General features: G+C 32.8%; 2 protein-coding genes across 3 annotated transcripts in view; one reads left to right on the top strand and one right to left on the bottom strand.

The window, feature by feature from the left end:
- Positions 1-5,557: 5,557 nt before the first annotated feature.
- LOC114328264 (protein ITPRID2) lies at positions 5,558-20,523 on the bottom strand. The gene is made up of 4 exons (XM_050655656.1): positions 20,380-20,523; positions 19,915-20,326; positions 15,092-15,156; positions 5,558-11,697 (listed from the first exon to the last, which is right to left on the bottom strand). Exons 2-4 carry the CDS (start codon positions 20,197-20,199, stop codon positions 11,652-11,654), a joined length of 396 nt encoding a protein of 131 aa, XP_050511613.1. The 5' UTR covers positions 20,200-20,326; positions 20,380-20,523; the 3' UTR covers positions 5,558-11,651.
- Positions 20,524-20,540: 17 nt separating this feature from the next.
- LOC114328226 (ral guanine nucleotide dissociation stimulator-like 1) overlaps positions 20,541-25,083 on the top strand; it is a 417,649-nt gene continuing 413,106 nt past the window's right edge. For both annotated transcript variants that reach the window (XM_028277060.2, XM_028277053.2), the window contains exon 1: positions 20,541-20,953. In XM_028277060.2, coding sequence (XP_028132861.1) covers positions 20,933-20,953 — 21 coding nt within the window. In that variant the 5' untranslated portion in view covers positions 20,541-20,932. The remainder of the gene's footprint in view (positions 20,954-25,083) is intronic.

Below are 25,083 nucleotides of genomic sequence, written 5' to 3'. Positions count from 1 at the left end.
TCTTTCAATACATATCTTATTTTAAAACACTTTTATAAAAATAGTTTAAAAAATATATCATACAATAGAATACATAGAGGAATAACTATAAAATATACACGTTTTTAAACATTTAAGATCACAAAATAGTTGACTGCCTCTAAATGGTCAGCTGAAGCACTGGGGTTTGGTTTACATTTGCTTATCTAAGTGTTTGTGGGAATACAATTGAGGTAAACTACTACTATTTAATAATGGTAGGGGAACACAAAGCAGGGATTTTGCAGTTACTCGAGCGCGTCAGAAAATCACATGCGGAGAAACCTTGTACCCTGTAAATGTATCTCTACCATAAACTAGATCTTAATACAGGGGAGTTCGTTAAGGAGGGTCCGAAAAAAGAATTTTATCCTTAAAAAACTCGAAATCGTCAGATTAAGATAAGGTAAGTCAAGTACATACAAAAGAGTGTATATATCAAAAATCTGACGATTTGAGCGGGGCGTAAGGAAATGGGTGAGTCAGAAAGTTTCATAAAAAAGCGAACATTTCGCGAAATGAACGTCAGATCGAAAAACTAAAAAATAGGTGAAATGAAATTCGACTCAATTCAAGCTTTCTGCTTAACCCGGGTATAAACATACCAAAAGGCACCGCCAGAAAAACATTCCACTTTGCTGTTCAGAGAGCCCATATGAAACGAGTCTTTGTACTCTACGCAGAGTATGGCATTAACAAAATAAGAAAATCTACGGTTTCGTTTTGATTAAAATCTGTCTTCCTCCATCCCCCGATAGTACTATTTCTAGGTCTACCTGTTGTCAAGGAGGCTCTAAGTGCCTTTTGGTATGTTTATACCTGGGTTAAAAGAGAAAGCTTGAATTGAGTCGAATTTCATTTCGCTTATTCCCCGTTAGAGGGCGTTCTATCCATACTGCGATATAAATTATTTTAATTTATATCGACAATCTACGGTCGGAATGGTAAAAATCTGTCTTCCTTAGAGCCTCCTTGACAACAGGTAGACCTAGAAATAGTACTATCGGGGGATGGAGGAAGACAGATTTTAATCAAAACGAAACCGTAGATTTTCTTATTTGTTTAAAAAATAAGTGTTCAATATTTTTCAAAAATCTATCGAATGGTACCAAACACGATCCCCCACAGAGAGGGGTGGGGGGGTAAATTTAAAATTTTAAATACGAACCCTGCGATATTTCGCGAAATGAACATCAGATCGAAAAACTGCAAAATACACGTATTCAATATTTTTGAAAAATCTTTCTAATGGCACTAAACACGACCCCCCAGGGCGGTGGGGCGGGGTGTTACTTTAAAATATTAAATAGGTGCCCCCAACTTTTATTGCAAATTTGGATTTCTTACGTAAAAATAAGCAACTTTTATTCGAGACATTTTTTCGAATTATGGATAGATGGCGCTATAATCGGAAAAAGCGATTATTGGTAATGGAAAATTAAATTAAAAAAATGGAAAGTCCCCCAGTTTATGGAAAACTTAACTAACTTTTTTTGGTTTTAGGACCTACGCTTCACATCCCAATAATATGTCCCCACAACACTCGAGTAACTGCAAATTTAGCATACTTTCCTCCCCTACTATAAGGAATACATATCGGTATAACGGGATTTTGATATCTCAATTAAACGTCAATTATGACAGCACTAGGGTCTGCTTTTGTTAACGTTTTCATTAGGGCCAAACTGAAAATTAATTCGACACAAGCTAATTACAAAATACCAAAGAATTATCAGTATAAAGCATTAAGTTAGTATTAAAGATTTTCTCTTCTTTTTTGAAGTTATACTTCTTTACCGGCGATATGAGGGTGAATTTTTATATTTTAACACCTATGATCCCGGCGCATGCGCATTATAACTTTGTTCTGATTGGATGTTCAAATGACATGTCAAAAATTATTCAATATGGCGGCTGTGGCACAGCTGTATAGTTTGATTATTTATGGTTGTTGCATTTTAAAATTTGTGTGAAAAGAAACAACAAACAAAAGTTAGTTAATAGTTATACTGCCTTTTTAAATAGTTTTCATATACCTATATTTTTGGACTTTTGGACTATTTTGGACAAGGAAAACTCATTCTAATTTGGTAATTAGTTTTTATTATAATCATATTGTAATTATACATTTGGATTAGGTTGAAATATGTACATTTATTTTCTCAAGAATGGGGATTTTAGAGAGAAATCCCAAATTAGGTCCGATTTTTATTTTTAAATTATGATTTTTTGGCGTAGATTTATTTATCTAGTAGGTATGTAATGCTTTGATTTACATACTTAATTTGATTACCAACAAAAGTTCTACCAATATTCATCTAATATATTGTTTTCTTACTGTTTTGTTATATTTTAATATTTTCTTCCACAAAATTTAAACTACATAATTTAATTATATTCAAAACAACGGTCAAACAGTAAAACGTTCAGTTACCCTATTTTTCCACATGACAAATAATGTGGAATTGGACGAGTGAGTCTAGGCTTCGATTACGAATCAAAGCGCCGCGAATTTCACGGGTTCGATTCCCGATGCAAGTTTTTATTTTTTTTATGCATTTTATGATTGTAAGTATATTTGTTATATATTTTTTTTTCAGAAAATGCGTATTTAAAATTTTTGCCAACAATTATTATCGTTCAGAAATCATTTTTTCTTTGTGGCATTTTTCAATGTGTTTGTGTGCGTTTTATTCTTGTGTGTGTGTGTGTGTGTGTGTGTGTGTGTGTGTGTGTGTGTGTGTGTGTGTGTGTGTGTGTGTGTGTGTGTGTGTGTGTGTGTGTGTGTGTGTGTGTGTGTGTGTGTGTGTGTGTGTGTGTGTGTGTGTGTGTGTGTGTGTGTGTGTGTGTGTGTGTGTGTGTGTGTGTGTGTGTGTGTGTGTGTGTGTGTGTGTGTGTGTGTGTGTGTGTGTGTGTGTGTGTGTGTGTGTGTGTGTGTGTGTGTGTGTGTGTGTGTGTGTGTGTGTGTGTGTGTGTGTGTGTGTGTGTGTGTGTGTGTGTGTGTGTGTGTGTGTGTGTGTGTGTGTGTGTGTGTGTGTGTGTGTGTGTGTGTGTGTGTGTGTGTGTGTGTGTGTGTGTGTGTGTGTGTGTGTGTGTGTGTGTGTGTGTGTGTGTGTGTGTGTGTGTGTGTGTGTGTGTGTGTGTGTGTGTGTGTGTGTGTGTGTGTGTGTGTGTGTGTGTGTGTGTGTGTGTGTGTGTGTGTGTGTGTGTGTGTGTGTGTGTGTGTGTGTGTGTGTGTGTGTGTGTGTGTGTGTGTGTGTGTGTGTGTGTGTGTGTGTGTGTGTGTGTGTGTGTGTGTGTGTGTGTGTGTGTGTGTGTGTGTGTGTGTGTGTGTGTGTGTGTGTGTGTGTGTGTGTGTGTGTGTGTGTGTGTGTGTGTGTGTGTGTGTGTGTGTGTGTGTGTGTGTGTGTGTGTGTGTGTGTGTGTGTGTGTGTGTGTGTGTGTGTGTGTGTGTGTGTGTGTGTGTGTGTGTGTGTGTGTGTGTGTGTGTGTGTGTGTGTGTGTGTGTGTGTGTGTGTGTGTGTGTGTGTGTGTGTGTGTGTGTGTGTGTGTGTGTGTGTGTGTGTGTGTGTGTGTGTGTGTGTGTGTGTGTGTGTGTGTGTGTGTGTGTGTGTGTGTGTGTGTGTGTGTGTGTGTGTGTGTGTGTGTGTGTGTGTGTGTGTGTGTGTGTGTGTGTGTGTGTGTGTGTGTGTGTGTGTGTGTGTGTGTGTGTGTGTGTGTGTGTGTGTGTGTGTGTGTGTGTGTGTGTGTGTGTGTGTGTGTGTGTGTGTGTGTGTGTGTGTGTGTGTGTGTGTGTGTGTGTGTGTGTGTGTGTGTGTTATTTTTTTAAATTTTTGGTATTGTCTTAAAAATCACATAATATGTAGTAGAAGTATAACTTCTTACGTGCGTACAAAGTACACACACATTCTTTTTTTTCTCATTAGTATCTACAATATTGTGTAATGGGAATTAACCACTCTTTTAATTTGGAAGGGTGATTATTTTGACGTTTAGATTTTCACTTCGAAAATCGTTCTTAAAATATGAAACATGATCGTATATATGAAGCAGAATCTTATTAGATGCGAGATAAGAGTTATAGCTACTACATACAGTCTGTAGGTGATCTTTCTTGTGCATTCTTTCTTGATACATATTATGCGATATAAAATGAAATTATGAATATGATACATATTATGTGATATAAAATAGGACATTCTGTATAAAATATGTTTAAAACTCACTCAAAGTCATTAATCGATGTAGTATCTGTTCTTGGATTCAATAACCGCAAGTAACAATGGACTGTCATGTTTGTTATTATTTAAAGGTGTATATAAACATTAACTCGGACGAGAAAGATATTATGATTATTGTTGTAGTTAGCAAGTATTCACGTTTAGGATAGGTCACGTCATTATTGTAAATAACTTATGGTGGAATCACCGATAGTTCGATTTAAACATAATATCGGAAAAACTGAGTTTTAATTAATTGGGACCAGAAGGCATCAATATACACACTTATTTATTACACATAGCTTAAAGATTGTGTTGAATCCTGTTTCTCCCACTGCTTCCATTACTTCGTTATGTTAATATGTTATGGTCATTTTCATGGGCATTTTTCAGTGCGTCACAAATGATAGAAAAAAAGGTTAAGTCCGTGATAATATACATTTATTACATTTATTCTAACATGACATTTTAGTTAAATCTGACAGTTGTCACATTTTATTTGCAATTTGGCATAAAAACAAATCAATTGTATTTATGGCATTTATAAAATGGTATTTTCTTTGATTTGTATAGTCTTATAAATTGTATAGATTATATTCTTAGATATATTATATAATTCGTAAATAATTTTTTTTCAATTATAGCGCAATCTATTGACAACTAGAATAAATGTTATAAATGTCTGTAATCACAGGCGTGCCTTTTTTTCTGTCACATACAATTTAATGCGTTAGAAAGAAATCAAAAACTGTGACGCACTGAAAGATGCCTATGAGAAAAAGATTACTTTTGAAACTGGGAGTATTTTGTTCGCTATATAAACATTCGTATATCTCAGCCCACGGTACACGCAAGAAGGCTATGATTACGCTTTAATAATGTTTGTCGCGCTAGCAAACCCGGAAAACAGTGCATCATTACCAATTCAGGGGATTAGATGCTAAGGGGTACAAGTAATAAAATGGTTTAGTCGAGAAAAACGAAGCCAACGTTAAATTTACATAGTAAATTCTACAGCGAATTAATTACTTATAGATTTATTTTGAATTAATTTTATACATTTTATTTATCTAATTGTAAAAGCTTTTGTATAGTTAGTATTTATTTTCATTCAAAATATTTGAAATTTTGAAAAAACGTTCGCACTTGTACCCCTCTGCTTCAAATTTTGCACTTGTTTCTTTTTGCCACTTAACGAATCTGCCATCTTACGAATTTCTTAAAGTAAAATAAAAGAAAATTTTGTGTTACATTTTGTGTTATTATTTCACTTATTTTGAATAATTTTTAAGGGCTTGATTTGCAAAGATGCTAAACGATTCACCAAAAATAATATCCAACACCGTACAGGCAAACGGATATAAGTGTAGTTATACCTGTTTGCCACAAATTCTTTTTAAATATTTCGTAAGTAGTCAAACTAGAATCTGCGATATGTCGCCACCAGTAGTTTAATTCACCTGTATCTCTTTGCCACTAAATTTTTAATACTATCTAGTATTATTTTGTGCACGTAACTCAGTTTACAATATTTTGTCACTTGTGCCCCTTAGCATCTAATCTCCTCAATTATGAAATATGAAGGATCAAAAATTCACCCAATTTCGAAACAAAAACGCTTTATACTGAAAATACTAACATGTATATTATAAACGGTCATAGTTGACAATTGAAGTGTTATAAAAAAATTTCGATTTACAGCCAATAAAATTACAGAGAATATTCTGTACAGACACTTATCAGTATTTCAACAATATAAAAACAACGCAGTAAAATTGGTACTTAGGGCTTTTGTCTGATATAGTCCTGTGGCGACACGTTTCAATTATTATTTTACTATTTTCTTAATTGCTAATTACGAAATAATATGGGTCATTTAAAATTCACATTTTATACACAAACCATATTTATAGAAGGGCCTCTTAAGTTCTAAGAAACGAAATATATCAGTATTCAGATATATTACCTTATCAGACCGTATGTTAATAAATCACCTTTAAATGCATTTGAACCGTCAACTTTGCTTGCTCTTAAACATAATGGCATTTTCGTGGGAAGCACAAATTCCATAATAGATTACGGTACCAGAATAGCCAGCCTCTTTATGTCAATAAATTAGTATTCAACTTAAAACCACAGATATGTGTTTTTAGTTCATCCACAGCCAGTCTGTCGCAAGCCCTCGAAGAATAACATACCTTTTTCTATTCGAGAGTCAGTCACACCCCAGCGGGCGTCGGAATAGGTCAACAACACACTCTTATGACATATAAGCAAAACTCGTCTTTTTACCGATTAAAATAAACATATTATTGACAGTTCGTTGTGTTACATTTATTTTAATTTAGGACACAAACAGTGTCCTAGTATGATACGGTACATAGGAAGAATATATAAAAGTTCAATGACAGTCCTTGGACTATTCCTATTGGAATAACATTTTGAACAGTAGATCCTCTCACTGATCTAAACCGGCTTTATTTCATAAAATGCTTTGATGCTACATTGTTGCCACACTGTACTTTGAATATATTATAGCGAAATAAACAGGAATATATCAGACGAAAAGATTTAGGTACTTCTTTTGAGGATCAAGCATTAATCTTGGGCTAAGTGACAAAAAGTTGACTTTCCAGTTATGTATTCCTTTTTTTTTTTGTAAACAATTAAATTCTTCGGCAGCTCTTAGTTAGACGAAGCTCAATTTCTTTTATTACACCCTATCTGTAAATTCCCTTTTGCAATTAGCTCATTACAAATGCCCAGTCCTCATTTATAAAGATAAAAATGCTACCTTTTCATAATACAAATTAATAGATAACGTTTTACATACAATTTTTCAACAATTAGAATAAAAGACGAATATAAAGAAAATAAGAAAACCTGTATTTGATACATATATCACAACAAGAGGTACGCTAGTTTCTTTTGTTTGATCGCATCAGTTTCTAAAGGTAATGGGGTATTACATTTTAATACTGAAACCAAAAGTGCTTCAGAAGTTTATGACCTTTGTATTCATGAATACAGTGTTGCCATATCTTATAAATAAGTTTCTATTTATTTCATTTATTCGTTAAATATTGTGAGTCTAAATATGAATCTAAGCTACAACTCATGGGTGTGTAAGAACTTGAAATAGCAAACAGTTCTTCAAGTAACTGGTGAAGCACAACGAAATTTTTTTGTAGTCATAGGTGCACTGGAATAAAGACACTACTGACACTCTTCCTAAAGAAAGACCTAGTGTTGTTTTTACATGACCATATAATCTTTCTGCGGTATGGAAACATCTGTATATTGCATTCTCAAGGCAAGTAAAGATTATTACAATCTTCTGATGAAGTACAATCACAGTGTTATATGAACAAAAAAATCTACAAGAGCCGCTATATGTTACTGAATGTTGAATATTAAGTAATAATAATAATATCGTATGGCTTTTTTGCCGGGGAGATCCTTTCGGACAGGTTCAGGCGCCATTTACATCTTTAACCCTGTTTCAAGTAACTAGTGTCGATGATAACACTAGCCCAGGGGGACCGACGGCTTAACGTACTCTCCGAGGTATGGTGAACAGCTCGTATCACTTTTTGGAAATGAAAATGGATTAAATATAAAGCAAAAGATTCCTCTAAATTAATTTCCCCTAAAGGAAAATGGATTGTCTGTGCTGGGGCTCGAACCCGGGCGCTCTGGCTTATGAGTCCAGTTATCATGCCGCTGTGCTACGGCTGTTCACGAATCTTACTAAATATTAAGTAAAGGAAGAATTATAAACAATTTATGTGGCCAACATGAGGAAGCTTGTATGAAGGACCCAAGTAGCACAATAAAAACATTTTAGTTTTATAAAGGTTTTATTGTGGTAAATAAGAAGATAATGGTTTTAAAGTTACCTTGTAGATATACTACCAGAACTTTAAAACTGTTAAGCATTTGTCACTAGTTTTAAAGTATCTAATAGTATCAAATAAGACTAATTAATCTTAATAGATAATTTGTCTTATTGTAGTTTTAAAATGGTTTATTCTCAGTTCACTTTAAAACTAATCAGTTTTATAAAGAACTTCCGGACTGTTTCGTTTTATTAGATTCTTGTTTGTTACCTTTTAGTTTTAAAGCAGTTTTAAAGATTCTCCTAATATGACTAATAAAACCTATTATTAAAACTACTTGATCTCAAGACTATTATGTGAGTAAAACATATGCCTTAAAACTATTTTTGTAGTTGTCTTTAAAGTTGCTTTCTTAAAAGCAATTAGTAGGCTATTTAAAATCAAAGCTCTTAACTGAATCAATTTGGTTATCGTATAGACTAAACTATGCTTCTTATTAGAAACACTAAAACTAAACCCATCCCTTCTTCTTTCATGTCCAAAATGGTCGGCCATTTGTTTTAGAGCGAAACAGTGGTGTAGTGTGTTGTAAAAAATGGAATTACAGTTAGTATGGAAGAAATATGTCGCAAGTACTTAAAATATAAACGAACTGGTCATTTTAAAAGAAAAATACAACACACACAGCACTACGACGCCTCGATTTTAGGTTAGATTCACATTAAAATCGAGTGGCATTATTGACAGCAGCATTAAAACTAAACGGTTTTAATTCCAAGGCAACCTTGCTTTTATGTAGGATATATGCTCTTGGCAAGGTATAAAATAACACCATTTGATCTTATCAATTCTCTGTCGATAGAATAAATAGTTTTATTTGGATTTCGGCCATATTGCTTTCTGGAGATGCTGAAAGCCATGATAGATTACAATATAAGGCTTGCCTAAAAATTATAAATAAGCAACTTAAAGACATAAATTCGATTTATTTTAACATTTAAACATTAAAATTGTAGATAAAATTAATTTTCTTTCAAATTAATATTTTTTGGATTTAAATTTTTTTATTATTTTTATTCTTTAATCGCCAAAAGTCAGAAATTTTAGGGCGCGTGAGTTATTTAGATCTCTTTTTGTTAACATTATCAATATAGTTGAGTGCGCAAGTGTTTTTCTACCTTAACAGTCCGAAATAACCAAGTACTTTTTATTATTTTATGATTACAAATGCGTATGTACCTATCATAACACATGTAAAAATTTGTTGGCCTATATGGAGAATATGGGTTTAAAGAATCATTTAATATGGTAAATCGTCTTTAAAAATCTCCATTTAAGAAACCTTTTTAAAACTGTCTGCACTTAAAGTGTCTTTTAACATGGTTTTAAAAGCACCTTCACAGCAGCTTTAAAACCAGTTGCTTAAGAAAACAAACTTTTAAGAAGGTTTTTATTTTTGGTTTTATTGACCTCTTTCAGAGTGGGCCCTTTTATGCTGAAAGCAGTTTTATTGCAACCTTAAGGTTTCCTTAAAAACCAAATGGTTTTAATTGTAGTTTTATTCTACAGTTTTAAAGCATCCTTAAAAGACTTAATAAACCCGTTCGGTGCTACTTGGGGAATTACAAAAAGGATATAATTAAGAACAAATCTATTAGAGTAGACGATGTTTAGATCTGACACTTGATGTTAACGTTAGAGGCCATATTATATTAAGATGGATAGGGTGCGTTCAATGGCGCAATTAATTTGATCCTATCTCTAACCGTTAAGTTCCTGAAATGAATAGGGGAAGGAGACCTGACAGGAGGCCCTTAGAGAGTACATGTCTGTGAAGAAGATTTGTATTGTTATTATCCAAGAAAAAAACTTATATAAAAAAGAAATTCAAGTTGCTTGACTTAGAAAAATTGAATCTTTCATTCATTGACATTTTAATTCCGATGATAAAGACAGTCTTCAAAAGGTCATAAACTCTGTTGCATTTATGGTTTTGCTAATCATATAGGTATTATTTGAGGCCCACAAACTAATCAATATTATCTGGTACTACAATTCGACCATAGTAACGAATATCCGGTCGAATATCCACAGATATTTGGACTTCAGAGTAATATAATAAGAGAAAAAAGGGAGCACAAACAGATCCAGCTGTTTTAAATCTTATTCTAGCCACTTTCAGTGGCATTCGTTTCATTGGTCGAACTATAGATATTTGAAAAGCAAAGACATTACTTTTGCATATAATAAACGGTCAGAACATATTTATCATGAAATATGAGAGCTCTATAGACCCAAGATATTTAAGATCTACAACACATACATATTGTTCTCTTAACTCTATTGTAAAAAAAAACAGAACAGAAAGAGAAAATAAAAGCAGAAAAAAAATATTGTAAAAAAGAAATATATTGTAAAAATTCTTTTTCAGAAGACAATGGCAAACTACCGAGTAGCGAGTAGTTCTATCTTGTTCTATTTTCTTTGTATTGTTTTATGTTCTTTGAATTGAATTAACTTTAAATTTTTCTTCAATAAATTTGCGCCCTAGCCGTTTATTATAAGATAAACCACATTAAGGGCTGCTATGTTAGAAAAAATCATGGAATTCCTATGAAAAATATTTAAAACTACTTACTTATTAGCTAAAAATCTCAATCCATGAGCAATGGTTAGACATATTAACATTTACATATAAATAATTAAGGAATAAAATCTCTCTAAAAAGGAAATGGAATAAAAGCCTTTGACAAGGTTGAGCTGACTGTAAGTACTTTTATACCTAAGAGTAGGTTAAATATGGTTGGAGGGAGAGGAGTCGATGTATATTTTGGAGTGTAATGGACGTTCCCAAAAGGAAAAGAAGACTTTTTTTTACCAGACTTGGTACGTACATATTGGAATAAAATTTCTTTTAAAATGTCCAAAAATATACAGGGTGTCACGTTTAAATTTAATAAGTTAAGGGTATATTCGATGAAATCAGAAGTAGAGTCGTAATAAAAAATATGGCATTAGATGAGTTATATATATATATACTTTATCCCAACTCTGTATACTATTACATATTTACAGACTTATTTTATGCACACCTTTTCTTATGTAAATTTTTAGTGGAAGTATGTATGTCTACAATACATACCATTCAATACAAAAGCTGTTCATTGTGGTGCACACGGCAGTTAAAGTGTTAAAAAGTAGTGGAATAAGTACATTCTAGATTAAATGCTTTAAGTTTTAAGTAATTCTTAAGTACCTACTAACTTTAAAAGACCCGTTTTTTTAAATACACACATATTACATTATATATCACCCATCAGCACACGGTCCCATGTATTATAGCTTAGCAACCTGACTGGTCCAATTGTAAATCTCCTTTTACAATATTTTTATGCAATAGAGATAACCCAAGTATATGGAAATAGGTTAAAACTCCATCGAAAAATGCTCAGTTCCATTTTTTGTTAAAGGTATAAGCGTATAAGATATAAGTCAAAAGTAGCTGTTTTATGTTCAAAAGAATTGATCAATTGATTGTCAATTATTTTTTCGTCGTCGTTTGTTAAAAATTTTCTCAGTTTGATCTTGGTCGTGTTCTGGATGGTGTAGGTGGATTGGACCTAAAAAGTAATATCAACATGAATTTTTAAATAAGCACTGGAAATTTGATCTGAAGAAATAGTACATGAAAATAAGCAAAAAGTACCCTGTTTGATACACTGACCCAGTCAGGCAAAGAGACAGTTGTTGATTTGAGTAGTACAGTCGAACCCGCTTATTAGAATACTGGTTACAGGAATATCTCGGTTTAAGGAATAGAAATTTGAGGTCCCAAAACGTTTCTACTAGCCACCAATGATCGGTTATTAGAATATCCCGGTTATAGGAATACTTTTTCTTGGCTTAGAACGCTATTCCAATAAGCGGGTTCGACTGTATATACTTTTTTCTTCTATCAGCAAAAAGTGAAGCATTTTAAACAAATTTAAGAGGAGTAAACTTATTAGTCATGTAAAAATCTTCAAAATGGCGTTATGTAAATGTTTCTATCCTTATTTATTGCTTAGAAAGTTCAGTCAGTCAGTCAGTAAAAAAAATCAGTCAGAATTTTCAGTTTCTTATGGTAATAATTTTTTTAAAAACAAACTTAGAACATTCAGATTACATGGAATTTTGGACCTTCTGGTGCTTAAAATATGATCAAAATTGTTTCTACTCATTTGTTTTTTTTTTATTTAAAAAATTAGAAATGTTTTTTTTTTTAAATAATATTGAATAGAATAAATAATCATCTTCTTTTATAAGTTACCTGTAGAATTACTGTAACTTTATTATTTGCTGATAGGCCTGAAGTTTATTAATAGCAAGCTGAAAATTTGTTAATAGCTTAACGGTGTCTAGTCGGACAAACTCTGATGTATGAGAACAGGGGAAGTTTTAATTGTGGGACGTGATTTTAATTGTGGAATGTGTCATTCTGACAAGTTTATGATTGTAAAAACTAACAGGTTCTTTTTAAGTTTATTCAATAGCAAACTTTATATGTATAATATATGAAAAAATGTTTGTCCTTCAACATATTGGGCATTTTAATAAGTCCTACAAATAGAACATGTCAAAGGACAGAAATTATGTTGGTAAATAGCAGTCTGATTTTTGTATGTTCGATAAAATACATGGGACATTTTCGTAGTCTGACGTACGAAACCTGTAACCTGTTCCGCAATTAAAACTTCATCTGTTCCAGTGTTCCCTTACATCAAAGTTTGTCCAACTAGACACCGTTAAGTTATTAACAAATGTTCAGCTTGATGTTTATTAACTTTTTTTTGGTACACGGGATCTAGGCCTATAACTTATTCATCATCATCATTCTCTTTGCCTTATCCCTATGCGGGATCGGCTTCCCTAATTGCATTTTTTCCACACAATTCTATCTTGGGTCATATCAATGTTAATCCTATTTACCAACATGTCCTGCCTTATCGTCTCCCCCCAGCTCTTCTTTGGTCTTCCTCTCCTACTCCTTCCAGGAATCTGCACTTCAGCTATCCTTCATATTGGATGATTAACGTCTCGACGTTGAACATGACCAAACCATCTTAACCTATGCTCTCTCATTTTGGCATTAATTGGTGCCACACCTAGACTTTCCCTAATATACTCATTTCTAATTTTATCCTTCTTTGTCACTCCACTCATCCACCTAAGCATTCTCATTTCCGCAACATGCATTTGTTGTTCCTCTTTCTTTTTCACTACCCAACATTCAGTTCCGTACATCATAGCCGGTCTTATGGCTGTTTTATAGAATTTTCCCTTCAGCTTCATTGGAATTTTTCTGTCACACACCACACCACTCGCTTCTTTCCACTTCATCCATCGAGCCCTAATTCTAATGCATGCATTTCCATCTATTTCTCCATTACTCTGTAATACCGATCCCAGGTACTTAAAAACTATTGCTTTTTACCAGTTCACTTTATCAGTTCACCATCCAAAGATACCATTTTATTTGTAGTAACTCCATCTTTAAATGAACATTCCAAATACTCTGTTTTTGTCCTACTAAGTTTTAAACCTTTTTCCTCCAGAGCTTGCCTCCACTGTTCCAGTTTTTGTTCTAAGTCTCTTTCACTATTTCCTACTAACACGACATCATCAGCATACATTAAGTACCATGGAATGTTACCCTGTAGTTTCGCTGTTATCTGGTCCAAAACTAATGAGAATAAATACGGACTAAGCACTGAGCCTTGGTGCAATCCTACTTTCACATGAAATTTATCAGTCTCTCCCACACCTGTCCTAACACTAGTTGTTACTCCCTCATACATATCCCTCACAATCTTTACATATTCACCAGGGACTCCTTTCTTATTGAGTGCCCACCACAGAATCTCTCGAGGAACTCTATCATATGCTTTCTCAAGATCAATGAATACCATATGAGCGTTTGTTTCTCTACTCCTGTATTTTTCCATTAACTGCCTTATAATGAAAATTGCATCTGTTGTTGATCTGCCCTGCATAAAGCCAAATTGATTCTCGGATATTTCGGTCTCTTCACGTATCCGTCTATCAATTACTCTTTCCCATATTTTCATGGTGTGGCTAAGCAGTTTTATAGCCCTGGAGTTTGTACATTGTTGTATATCTCCCTTGTTTTTGTAAACAGGTACTAGTATACTGCTTCTCCATTAGTCTGGCATTTGTCCAACTTCCATAATTCTATTAAATAGACCTGCTAGCCACCTTGTTCCTATCTCTCCCAATGCTCTCCATACTTCCCCAGGAATATCATCTGGTCCTACCGCTTTTCCTTTCTTTATTTTTTGAAGCGCTTGAGCTATTTCCTCGTTTGTTATTTTGGTGACCATTGCTGCTACTGTCTCCGTTGACTCTACAGGCTGTCTGTCAAATTCTTCATTTAATAAGCTGTCAAAGTACTTTCTCCATCTCTTTTTGACTTCCCTTTCGCGAACTAGTATTTTATTATTTTCATCTCAGATACATCTAATCTGATTAAAATCTTTTACTTTCTTTGCTCTCTGTTTGGCTATTTTATATATCTTCATTTCGCCTTCCCTGGTATCAAGTTGATCATATAGGTTTGAATACTCTTCTGCTTTTTCTTTTGCTACTGCTACTTTCGCTTCCTTTTTCGCAAGGCCTATGACTTACATTGTTGCAAAAAAAATTGATTTGAGATAAATAAATAAAATAACTGTTAAACTATTTGACCAAACGCATTGAAATTTTGAGCACATTTTAAGCAACAAAGACCCAAAATACCCAGAACAAAATTTTATTTCCTTAGACTAAAAGGAATTTACTAGAATTTTGATATATTATGCTTTTTCACAAAACTTGTATTTTGGAGTATTGTTATTTAATGGATGAGCTAAGTCACAACTAACAGCACTTGTTACAAATACTTCATCATCATACCTACTCTACCTGACTGGTTCAAGAAAATGATAAGATAAGGAGCTGTTACAATTTATAACTTACTGTGAGTCCGGAACTTTTGCACCATAGTCCTCTAAAAACTTGTTTAAGTCAATATGTGGCAATAACTAAAAAATAAAAATATATTTAATATAAACTTTGTTTTTCAAAACTGTTGCACATTATTAGGTCTTTCAAAATGCATTATATATCAGCTTGATATTCTTTCCAATTTTAATAATACTTAACCCTTAAACGCCCAAGGGTGGGTAAAAAATGTCCACCTAATGCGTATTCCCTTGTAACATATTTATTACGTGTTTAAAAAATTTTTCAAAAATTATTTATTGTTAAAAAGACAGCCCTTTATCGAATGTTAATTTGGTTCTACCGATATTTTTGAAAATAAAAGTAATATCTTGAGTTAAATATGGGTGGACACAAAAAGTACACCCTTGGTAAAACTTGTTACTAAAGGTTTCTATATTATTTCTCATTGGTAGGAATATAATCCATATAATTATCGACGTATAATTACATAATCGACATAATTATCCGCCAATGAGGAGGCTGAAAGGAAGAGTGTGGAGAAAATCGACAAATCTGAATTACTGGCTGTTACTTGTATATTAATTTTGATCTATATTTTAATTTTGTTGTAAGGTTTGTAAATTGTTTATATTAATATTTTAGAAGATGCTGTGTTTATTAAGCATAAGATTCTTAAGTTTAATCCATTTCCAACAACTCTCGATAAATATATTAGCTATTTTCGAGGTGGACATTTTTTACCCACCCTTGGGCATACATGGAACCTAAAAAAGGTTGGGCGTTTAAGGGTTAATACCCAAATGGATTTACTTTATTATATCGACACCTGATATGAAAAACATTGTATCTCCACTTACAATGTTTTTCAACTATGGCTTAAATAGCATCTATAAAAGATAACCTTCAATTTGGTCTAAGAAATTTTATCCTATCTTATGTAATTATAAAGTTATTTAACAAAATAACCTCATTGTAAGTGCAAATTTTTGATCACTGGGTGGAAAAAATATTATAACCAATGTTACAATATTCAATTTTTTTATTATTGATGAAAATTTTTTAATAAAACATTGTAACATGGGATACAATGTTTTTCTCGAAACATTTATTGAGTAAGTTTTATATAACTGCATTGTAAGTTGTGATACAAGAAAGCAAGATAGTGGAATATTACGATGAACAACATTGTAAGTCAATATAGTCAGGAGGTAAATTCTATATTATTAACTGCTGAGCATAGTAAGCATGCCTCAAATTGTAAAAACTCACATAAAAATACTAGTTTAGAATTTCAAACAAAAATAATAACACCTATATCATTCACTGCTGAACTAACTTCTACTGATGAAACTCAGATAATCAATGGTCACAGTGGATTGCACGCTCAAGATACATCGACAGTGGAAAATTCTGCATGCACCGAAGATACAAGTTCACCATTAGATACGTCTGCTAAGAAAAAACAATACCACAAGAAGAAAAATCTTGGAAGGAACAGACAAAGGGATCCTAGTGTTTGGAAAATGAATGTCTTGAAGAAACTGAGGAACTCTGGCCAAGAATTACTGGCAAAACTGGAAAATTATCGAAAATTAGAGAACTGGGACCTGGATGTAACGATAAATGTATCAGAAAATGTAAATCGAAATTATCTGAAAATGATAAGACTCAATTTATTTAATAATTTTTGAGCAATGGCTGATCATGACCAACAAAGCGAATATTTATGTAGATATGTTCTCAGATAAGAGAGGAAAGTTGCAAAGCTGAAAGAGTCCAGAAGACACTGGAAATATGAATATAATTTGCAGTTGGAAGAACACCGACTTCAAGTTTGTAAGAAAACATTTTTGGACACTTTTAACATAACAGATATGTGGTTAACTACATTATTCAAAAAAATTGATAGTCATGAAGGCGGAGGCCGTATACTTGGAGATATGCGTGGTCGCCACAAGAACAGGGCAAATGCTGTAGACGAAAGTATTAAAAATTCGATTCGTGAGCATATTAACTCTGTTCCAGCAAAAGAATCCCATTACGTAAGGCAAAGAACAAGTAAGATGTATTTTGATGAGTCTTAACTTTTCCCAAATTGTATTCACGTAAAACCAACCACCAAAAGTCAGTACAGAAACATATTCAATACTGAGTTTAATATCGGTTTTTTTGCACCGAAAAAAGATATGTGTCTTACTTGCAATCTACATAACACTAAAGCAGAGAAAGACCAAATAGAAAAAGAATATGCTTTATATATTGCAAATAAATGTGTTGCACGTGAAGCCAAAAATCGCGATAAAGAGGTTTCTAAGAAAACAGAAACGGTTGTAACTCCCTGCTTTGATTTGCAAAAAATATTAACTACGCTCCAATCAGAGGTATCATTGTTTTATTATAAAAGGAAGTTTAAAGTGTATAACTTTACTATCTTTGATCTTGGATCTGCGGAAGGCTATTGTTATGCATGGGATGAAACCACAGGTAAAAACGGGCCTAATGAAATAAGTAGTGCGCTATTTGATTTTATTAAGAGAAAAGTTGCTGGTGGAGCATTAGAGTTTAGAGTTTATTCAGATTGTTGTGGAGGACAAAATCGAAATCGAATAATATTTTAATGTATATTTATTCAGCTAAGATCATAAATATTAATATTACACACACGTTTTTTGAGGTGGGCCACTCTCAATCTGAGGGTAATTCAATGCACACCCTTATTAAGCGAAGAAAAAAGAACCAAGTTGTTTATGTACCACAACAGTGGTATACACTGATAAGGTGTGCTAAAGACACAGGAAAACCATACAATTTGAAAGAACTAAGTCAAAATGACATCTTGGACTTTAAATCAATGTTAAAGAAAATGCCGAATTGGGATTTAGATATAGATAAACGCCAAGTTTTCTGGTCGAAAATACAATACGTAAAAATATATAAAGAACAACCAAATATTATTAGTTTGCAGTACGATCTTATTTCTGATCAATTATCGTTTATAAACAGAATGTAAACCAAAATCGAGCAAAAGGCTACCAAATCCAGGAATAAAAATATACACGATTTATGGGAAGTACAAATTCCTTTAGCATATAATGGGTTACTTCCCATAACCACTTCAAAATAAAAAGATCTTGTTGCTTTGTGCTCTGGTAAAGCTATACCAGAGCAATATTGCAGTTTTTATTTAAATCTTCCCCACTCTCAACAAATGGAATATTCGGATGATGAATCTAAATAAAAGTTTGCAAGGGGTTAATTTTGTTTATTTTTTAATAGAATATAAACTGTTCTATACTTTGTAAATGTTCATTTTGTAATAAATAAATCTCAAAGATATTATTTTATTTACCTACTTCTTGTTAGTATGTATGACGTAAATTCTTAAATATTACTTGGCTGAGCAAAAAAATCACGTTTCAAGTAAAACCAATAAAATAAATTAATTATAATCTCTTTATTTGGATATTTACTGATTAGTTACAATTTATATCCACCTAACCAAAGAAACATACTGTGTTGAAATATCATTGTATGAACCACTTACAATGATTTTCACCTAAAATTCTGAAAAAATTTGCTATTGTAACTCGACCTAAATCAGGACCAGTAATGTTGACAACAATGTGATATGTAAAAGTGAAAAGCTGAGAAAAAGTTATAAAATATGGATTAAGAACATCACAAAAAATGTAAAAGCTGACCCAGTAAAAAAATAAAATGTTTTGGAAATTTCTTTAAATCGCTCTCCTGTAAACTAAGCAAAAGTGAGTTACAATGTTTTTCATATCAGGTGTCGATATATACTGGATAATAATACTGGATGCCATTATTTATTGGTCTTACGCTGGCTTTATAAAAGCTTGACTTCATCTTAGTACTAATATGTTATTTTCATACTCAACTCTGCTTGCAATCTTGCTGGGTGGATTAATTAGCTCGACAGAACTATTGCCAATCTCAAGCCTGGATAAATGAGAGGTCTGTAAGCAGGTTAGCACCCTACTGACAGACTTTAAGCCCATAAAGCTCATAGAAACAGGATTATGCATCAGAGCAATCTTTAATATGATAACTTAATATTTTTGGTGTGACTTGTCATTTTCTTGTATCTGCATTGTAAAGAAATACCTGTAGATATTAATTAATAATTCTCCCATCAATCTTGTATTATGCCCTTTACATATTCTACTTTTTTCTCAATCTTCTATAGTGTAATTTATTCCAATATTTTCATTTCACATATCTTAAATTATTTTACTGTTACTTATGCCCTTCATCTTCTACATCAGAGGTCGGCAACATTTTTAATGTAAAGAGTGAAATACTAAATTAAAAATTCATGGCGGGCGCCAACTACTTTTTGACTTATACCAACTTTTTGACTTTGATTATACCAAATATATTAATATAAACGTATAAAAAATATACGTTTTAAATTTCTTGTCCAAATTAACAATATAGCTTAAGGGCGCATTAAAATTTATTGAAGGGCGCAGTGGCGCCTGCGGGCGCCGCGTTGCCAACCTCTGTTCTACATGTTAATTACAATAAGTTTTTGTGCCACTTCAGATCACTTACAGTAACAGTTTTTTCTTTTAAAAATAAATTCTAATGGAATTGAGATGAAGTAAAGACTCCCATAAAGTGTATAATACTAAAGGTGCCATGCTATTTCAAAAGTTTTCATTAAAAATAGACAGTAGTTAAAATAAATCAATTATAGCTAAAACATACCAAAACAAAAATACATTCACACTATCTACTGATAACTATTGGTATATCATTAACTAACCAGACCAGGTTAAAGTTCAAATACACTATCTAAATATTCATACCTTAGAAGGCTGAAGAAACCTAGCTGGAATACGATTGATCTTTTCCGAATTCTTATTCGGACCAAATCCAAGTTCCAGCAGTACTTCCTCTGGATCTGGCTTTCGCAACTCCAGAAAAGACTCTACACTAGAACAGTGACTAGTACCGTCGTCAGAATGAAACGAAAAATCTCTAGAAAGAGATTTACCACTATTATTAAGTAAAGAAATTCTTCTTTGAGTGTTGTTAGATGAGTTTTTGGATGGGAGATTTTCGAACCATTGTTCTAGTGGGCTTTTCTGCATTCTTTATTGGAATAAATGTTAAAATTTCAATCAATATAACCTAATGTTATATTAAAACTACGAAAATCAACAAGTGGTTGGTTCTATTTTTAGGTATAGTGAGGTAATTTGGAACATCATATGACGTCTAAAACAAAGTGAATTTAAAATTAAATAAATAAACGTTTTTGAAAAACTTACATTATTAATACATCCTATTTGTTATTTACATCCAATAACACTATTTTTTATCTTGTCTTATCTTTTTGATAATAAATAAATATTGACAATTGACTTTTTAGTAATTTTTATTGTTGTTGGTATTAATTTGACAGTGACAGTGACATATGACGTCACGTAATAAAAAAGTTTATGGTGAAAGCAGAGCTACCGGAGAAATTAGCAAGACAAATTTAACTGTGATAATTATTTAATTAGTTTATTTAAAATTCAGTGAGAATTGTTTAGAATCGTTAACGTTATTTGGTTGAGTAAGTGTCTGTTAATTCTTCAGTGTTTTCGCGGTTTGTTGAACCCTTCAGTTTTGACAGATGTTTACCGTTCTTTGCGTTGGATCAAGTGTATCGTTTAAAAAATGTTCGGATTAATGATTTAATAATAATTTGCGTTTTTAAATGGCCATTGCAAATGTAAAATTATGTGTTTAAATGTCTATAAACATTAGTCTGTTGGACTGTTATATCTTAGAAACAAACCAGGAAGAGGAATAACATTTCAAAATGCCAAGGAAAAAATGAACGATGATGATAGTTTGGTAAGTATTTAATAATTTATTTTCACGCTTATATTTGTCGAAAATATTCTATTTGAAGAATCCTTCTTGGTCAATAAACTTTCTAGTTTGTTTTAAAGTAACTGTATAGTGCGATACGTAGGAAAATATGTAAATACGCTCATAGAATTTTAAAAATATAATTACACAATAAAAGCTTCCAAGTCGATTCGAAATCCCGCAATAAATAATTGTAGAGCAGTTTAAATGATAGATTTTAGCTTGTGTACATCTCAGTAACTATAGTAACTGTATTACATTTAATATTAGTCTGCAATATTTTAAAAAATATGATTTAATAAACTAGGAAGTGAATGTAATAATCAACAAGGACTAGGAGAATGTAATGTATGTTTAATCAATATACACGTAGCAACGACAGTATTAACATTAAAAAAAAATAGATATTACCTTTAACCTTTAAGAAGTTCAATAGTCTTGGTAAAAGTGGTATAAAACATATTTAACAGTTAAAACTGTTACTTTATGCCTCCCTGCACCTTTAAATTGCTTAAAAAATAATCTAAGTTAGATGACCATTGGTTTTCTGATCATTATACAGGGTGTAACAAAAATGCAGGTCATAAATTAATATACATATTCTAGGACCAAAAATAGTTCGAATGAACCTAACTTACCTTAGTATAAATATGCACACAAAAAAAGTTACAGCCCTTTGAAGTTACAAAATGAAAATAGATTTTTTCGAATATATCGAAAACTATTAGAGATGTTTTATTGAAAATGGACATGTGGCAGGAACATCTTAAAGAAAAATTATAGTGAAATTTGTGCACTCCACACTCCATAAAAAGTTTATGGGTGTTTTGTTCCCTTAAACCCCACCAAACTTTTGTGTATGTTCTAATTAAATTATTTTTGTGATACCATTAGTTGAATTAAATATTTTTAAAACTTTTTTGCCTCTTAGTGTTTTTTTGATAAGGCAGTTTTTATCTAGTTGCAGCTTCTTTTTTAAAATATGTTTACATAAAAATTTTATGGGGGTTTTGTTCCTTTAAACCCCTCAAATGTTTGTGTACGTTTCATTAAACTATTATTGCAATTCCATTAGTTAAATACAGGGTTTTAAAACTTTTTGCCTCTTTGTATTTTTTCGATAAGGCATCTTTTATCGAGATGTGGCTTCTTTTTTAATATGGTTCAAAATATACCTAAAAATGTAAATCATAAATAAATGTTCATATTATTTCCAAGTCTCCATAATCATACTTAACCATACACAAATATGTGGTGGATTTGACAAATATTCAAAATATCTCGATATAAACTGATTTTTCGAAAAAGTACTGAGAAGCAAAAAAGTTTTTAAACATTGTATTTAACTAATGGTACTATAATCTGCCTAATGCATCGTGGTCCCATGACAATTTCAGTTCATCAGCCACATTTAATCACCTTGCTACTCCTAACGAAAGAACATCCATTGAGATTATCTCAAATCTATCCTGTCTGCATAATCTATACCAGATTAACGTTTGCCCAAATACCTCTAATTCTTTATTAGATTTGATACTGGTCCAAAATAAAGATATCGCCGTTGTTGAACCTACAGACATTTTAATCCCTCCTGACCAATATCATCCCCCACTGGTGTTTGTAACTACCCATAACTACCAGATATAATGAGGGACTTTTACCGGAGGGTTACTATCATGACTTTAAATCAGCAAACTTTTCTCTAATTAAAGGCTATCTCGATTGTGTCAACTGGGATACTTTAATGATTGGATGTTCAGTCGATGAAATGGTTAACATTTTATATGATATTCTGTACTCAGCTATTGACATCTATGTTCCTGTTAAAAAATTCTCTTCTAGAAAATTTCCTATCTGGTACTCTTCGGAACTAAAATCGTGTATTATTAGAAAGAAGACAGCACACAGGAGACTTAAAGAGTCCAAGCTGCCAAAAACCAGTTACCTTTACAAACAGTTCTCAGAGCTCCGATCTCAGTCCCAGATACTTGCCAAGCGTGACTATTTAAACTTTACATTGTCTACTGAAAACTCTCTTCCCGGCGGTCTGAATAAGTTTTGGTCTTTTATCAATAACAAAAGAAAATCAAATGGAATTCCTTCTGAGTTATCTCACAACGGTAAAACTAGTTCATCTGGTAAAGATATTGCGAATTTATTTGCTGATTTCTTTTCATCAGTTTACTCCTCTGTTGTTGTTGATTTCCCCGAAGACATCACTTCTTCACCCTTAAACCCATCATCATGCAAACTATCCATCTCTGACATTTACTCTAAATTGTGTAACCTCAATCCTTCTAAAGGCCCGGGACCTGATGGCATCCCATCAAGCTTGCTCAAGTACTGTGCATTTAATTTAGCTCGGCCATTATTTCTCATCTTTAACAAGTCTTTAGCTAGTGGAAGCTTTCCAAATGTTTGGAAGACCAGTTTCCTATTGCCCTTACACAAAACAGGTGACAAAAGTCTTGTGTCCAACTATAGACCTATTAGTGTCCTAAACTCTATTCCTAAACTATTCGAATCACTTGTCTGCGATTTCCTTACACCCTCCTTGAACGGTGTTCTATTGGAACAGCAGTTTGGTTTCAGGCGCCATAAGTCAACTGAACTCAATTTGCTGACATATACTAACTTCTTACTGAACGCCTTGGACGAAGGACTACAGGTGGACGCCCTGTACACCGACTTCTCTAAGGCTTTCGACAGAGTTAATCACAATATTCTATTAGAAAAATTGCAGCGATTAGGGATACATGGTTCACTTCTGCTGTGGCTTAGGGAATATCTTCTGGACAGAAAACAAATCGTCAAGCTCTACAGCTATTTTTCCTACGAAATAGTTGTCCCTTCGGGCGTACCGCAGGGATCTCATCTTGGACCTTTGTTGTTTAATGTTTTTATTAACGATATAAAAGACTGTTTCCAATATGCGAAATTTCTTTTATTTGCTGACGATGTTAAGTTTTACTGCCACATTAGGAATCCACTCGACTGTTTAAGGCTTCAGTCCGATTTGAATCGGTTGAATGAATGGTGCAGCAACAATGACATGGTTCTCAACTCCTGCAAATGTTTTCACATTTCATTCACGCGTTCGAAAAGTCCTATCTCTTTCACATACAAAATAGGTGATATAAATATCACAACAGTCACATCCATAAAAGATCTTGGAGTTACACTTGACTCTGGACTATCTTTCAATATTCATATAAGCAATATCATCTCAAAATCGCTTCAACTGTTAGGTTTTATTAAAAGATGCTCCCAAGACTTTAAGCAGTTGAGATCGTTTAAACTGTTGTACTGTGCAATGGTGAGGCCAATCGTGGAATATGCATCTTGCGTCTGGTCACCCGCCTATGAGACATACAACTGTAAGATTTAAAGGATCCAGCACCTATTCCTTAGGTTCGTCGCATTCAAAACAAACCGTAGAGACTGGAATTATATGGATCTTGAACTAGAACTTAACATTGACACCTTATCAAGCAGACGGAAAAAGAAGGACATGTACATGTTGTATAATATTATAAATTCAATTCACGACTGCCCTGAGCTCCTGGAGGAAGTAGGTTTACATATTCCCTCCAGAATCACATGTTCAAGATCTACGTTTCATACTCCCATCAGCAGAACTAACTTCACTGCAAATTCTTTCATCTCGAGGGTTTCTAGACAGGCAAATGCTTGCTCCAATTGTGTGGATTTCTTTGCGGATAGTTCGCGATTTTTAAAAACGCTAAAGGATTGCACCCTCTAGTTTTATGTTCTTGAATATTTTAAACTTGTGATTATATATCTTTACCTGTTATTTTTACTTTTTGACTTGCTTTATTGTCGTAGTGTTTATTGTATCTTATTGTATTTTACGTATATTTGTAATATTTTGTTAGTTCTTCATATCTTCTGTAATGTTTTATTGCAATGAGCTTTGCTCGTAAATATATATAAATAAATAAATAATAATAATTAAATTGAAACTTACACAACAGTTTGGGGGGTTTAAAGGAACAAAACCCCCATAAAATTTTTTTGGGGTGTCCAAATTTCACTATAATTTTTTTCTTAAAATACTACTGCTATAAGAATACCACATGTCCATTTTCAAT

Source organism: Diabrotica virgifera, chromosome 7 (assembly GCF_917563875.1).
Source record: "Diabrotica virgifera virgifera chromosome 7, PGI_DIABVI_V3a".
Classification (NCBI taxonomy): Eukaryota; Metazoa; Arthropoda; class Insecta; order Coleoptera; family Chrysomelidae; genus Diabrotica; species Diabrotica virgifera.
This window is presented reverse-complemented; position numbering and strand designations above follow the sequence as displayed.

Excerpts from the sequence above, each read along its gene's own strand:
- LOC114328264 (XM_050655656.1), bottom strand. The coding sequence starts at position 20,199 with ATGCAGAAAAGCCCACTAGAACAATGGTTCGAAAATCTCCCATCCAAA. Across the intron at positions 15,157-19,914 it reads GGTTTCTTCAGCCTTCTAAG|TTATTGCCACATATTGACTT; the intron begins GTATGAATATTT and ends TTTATTTTTTAG. Across the intron at positions 11,698-15,091 it reads GCAAAAGTTCCGGACTCACA|GTCCAATCCACCTACACCAT; the intron begins GTAAGTTATAAA and ends ATTACTTTTTAG.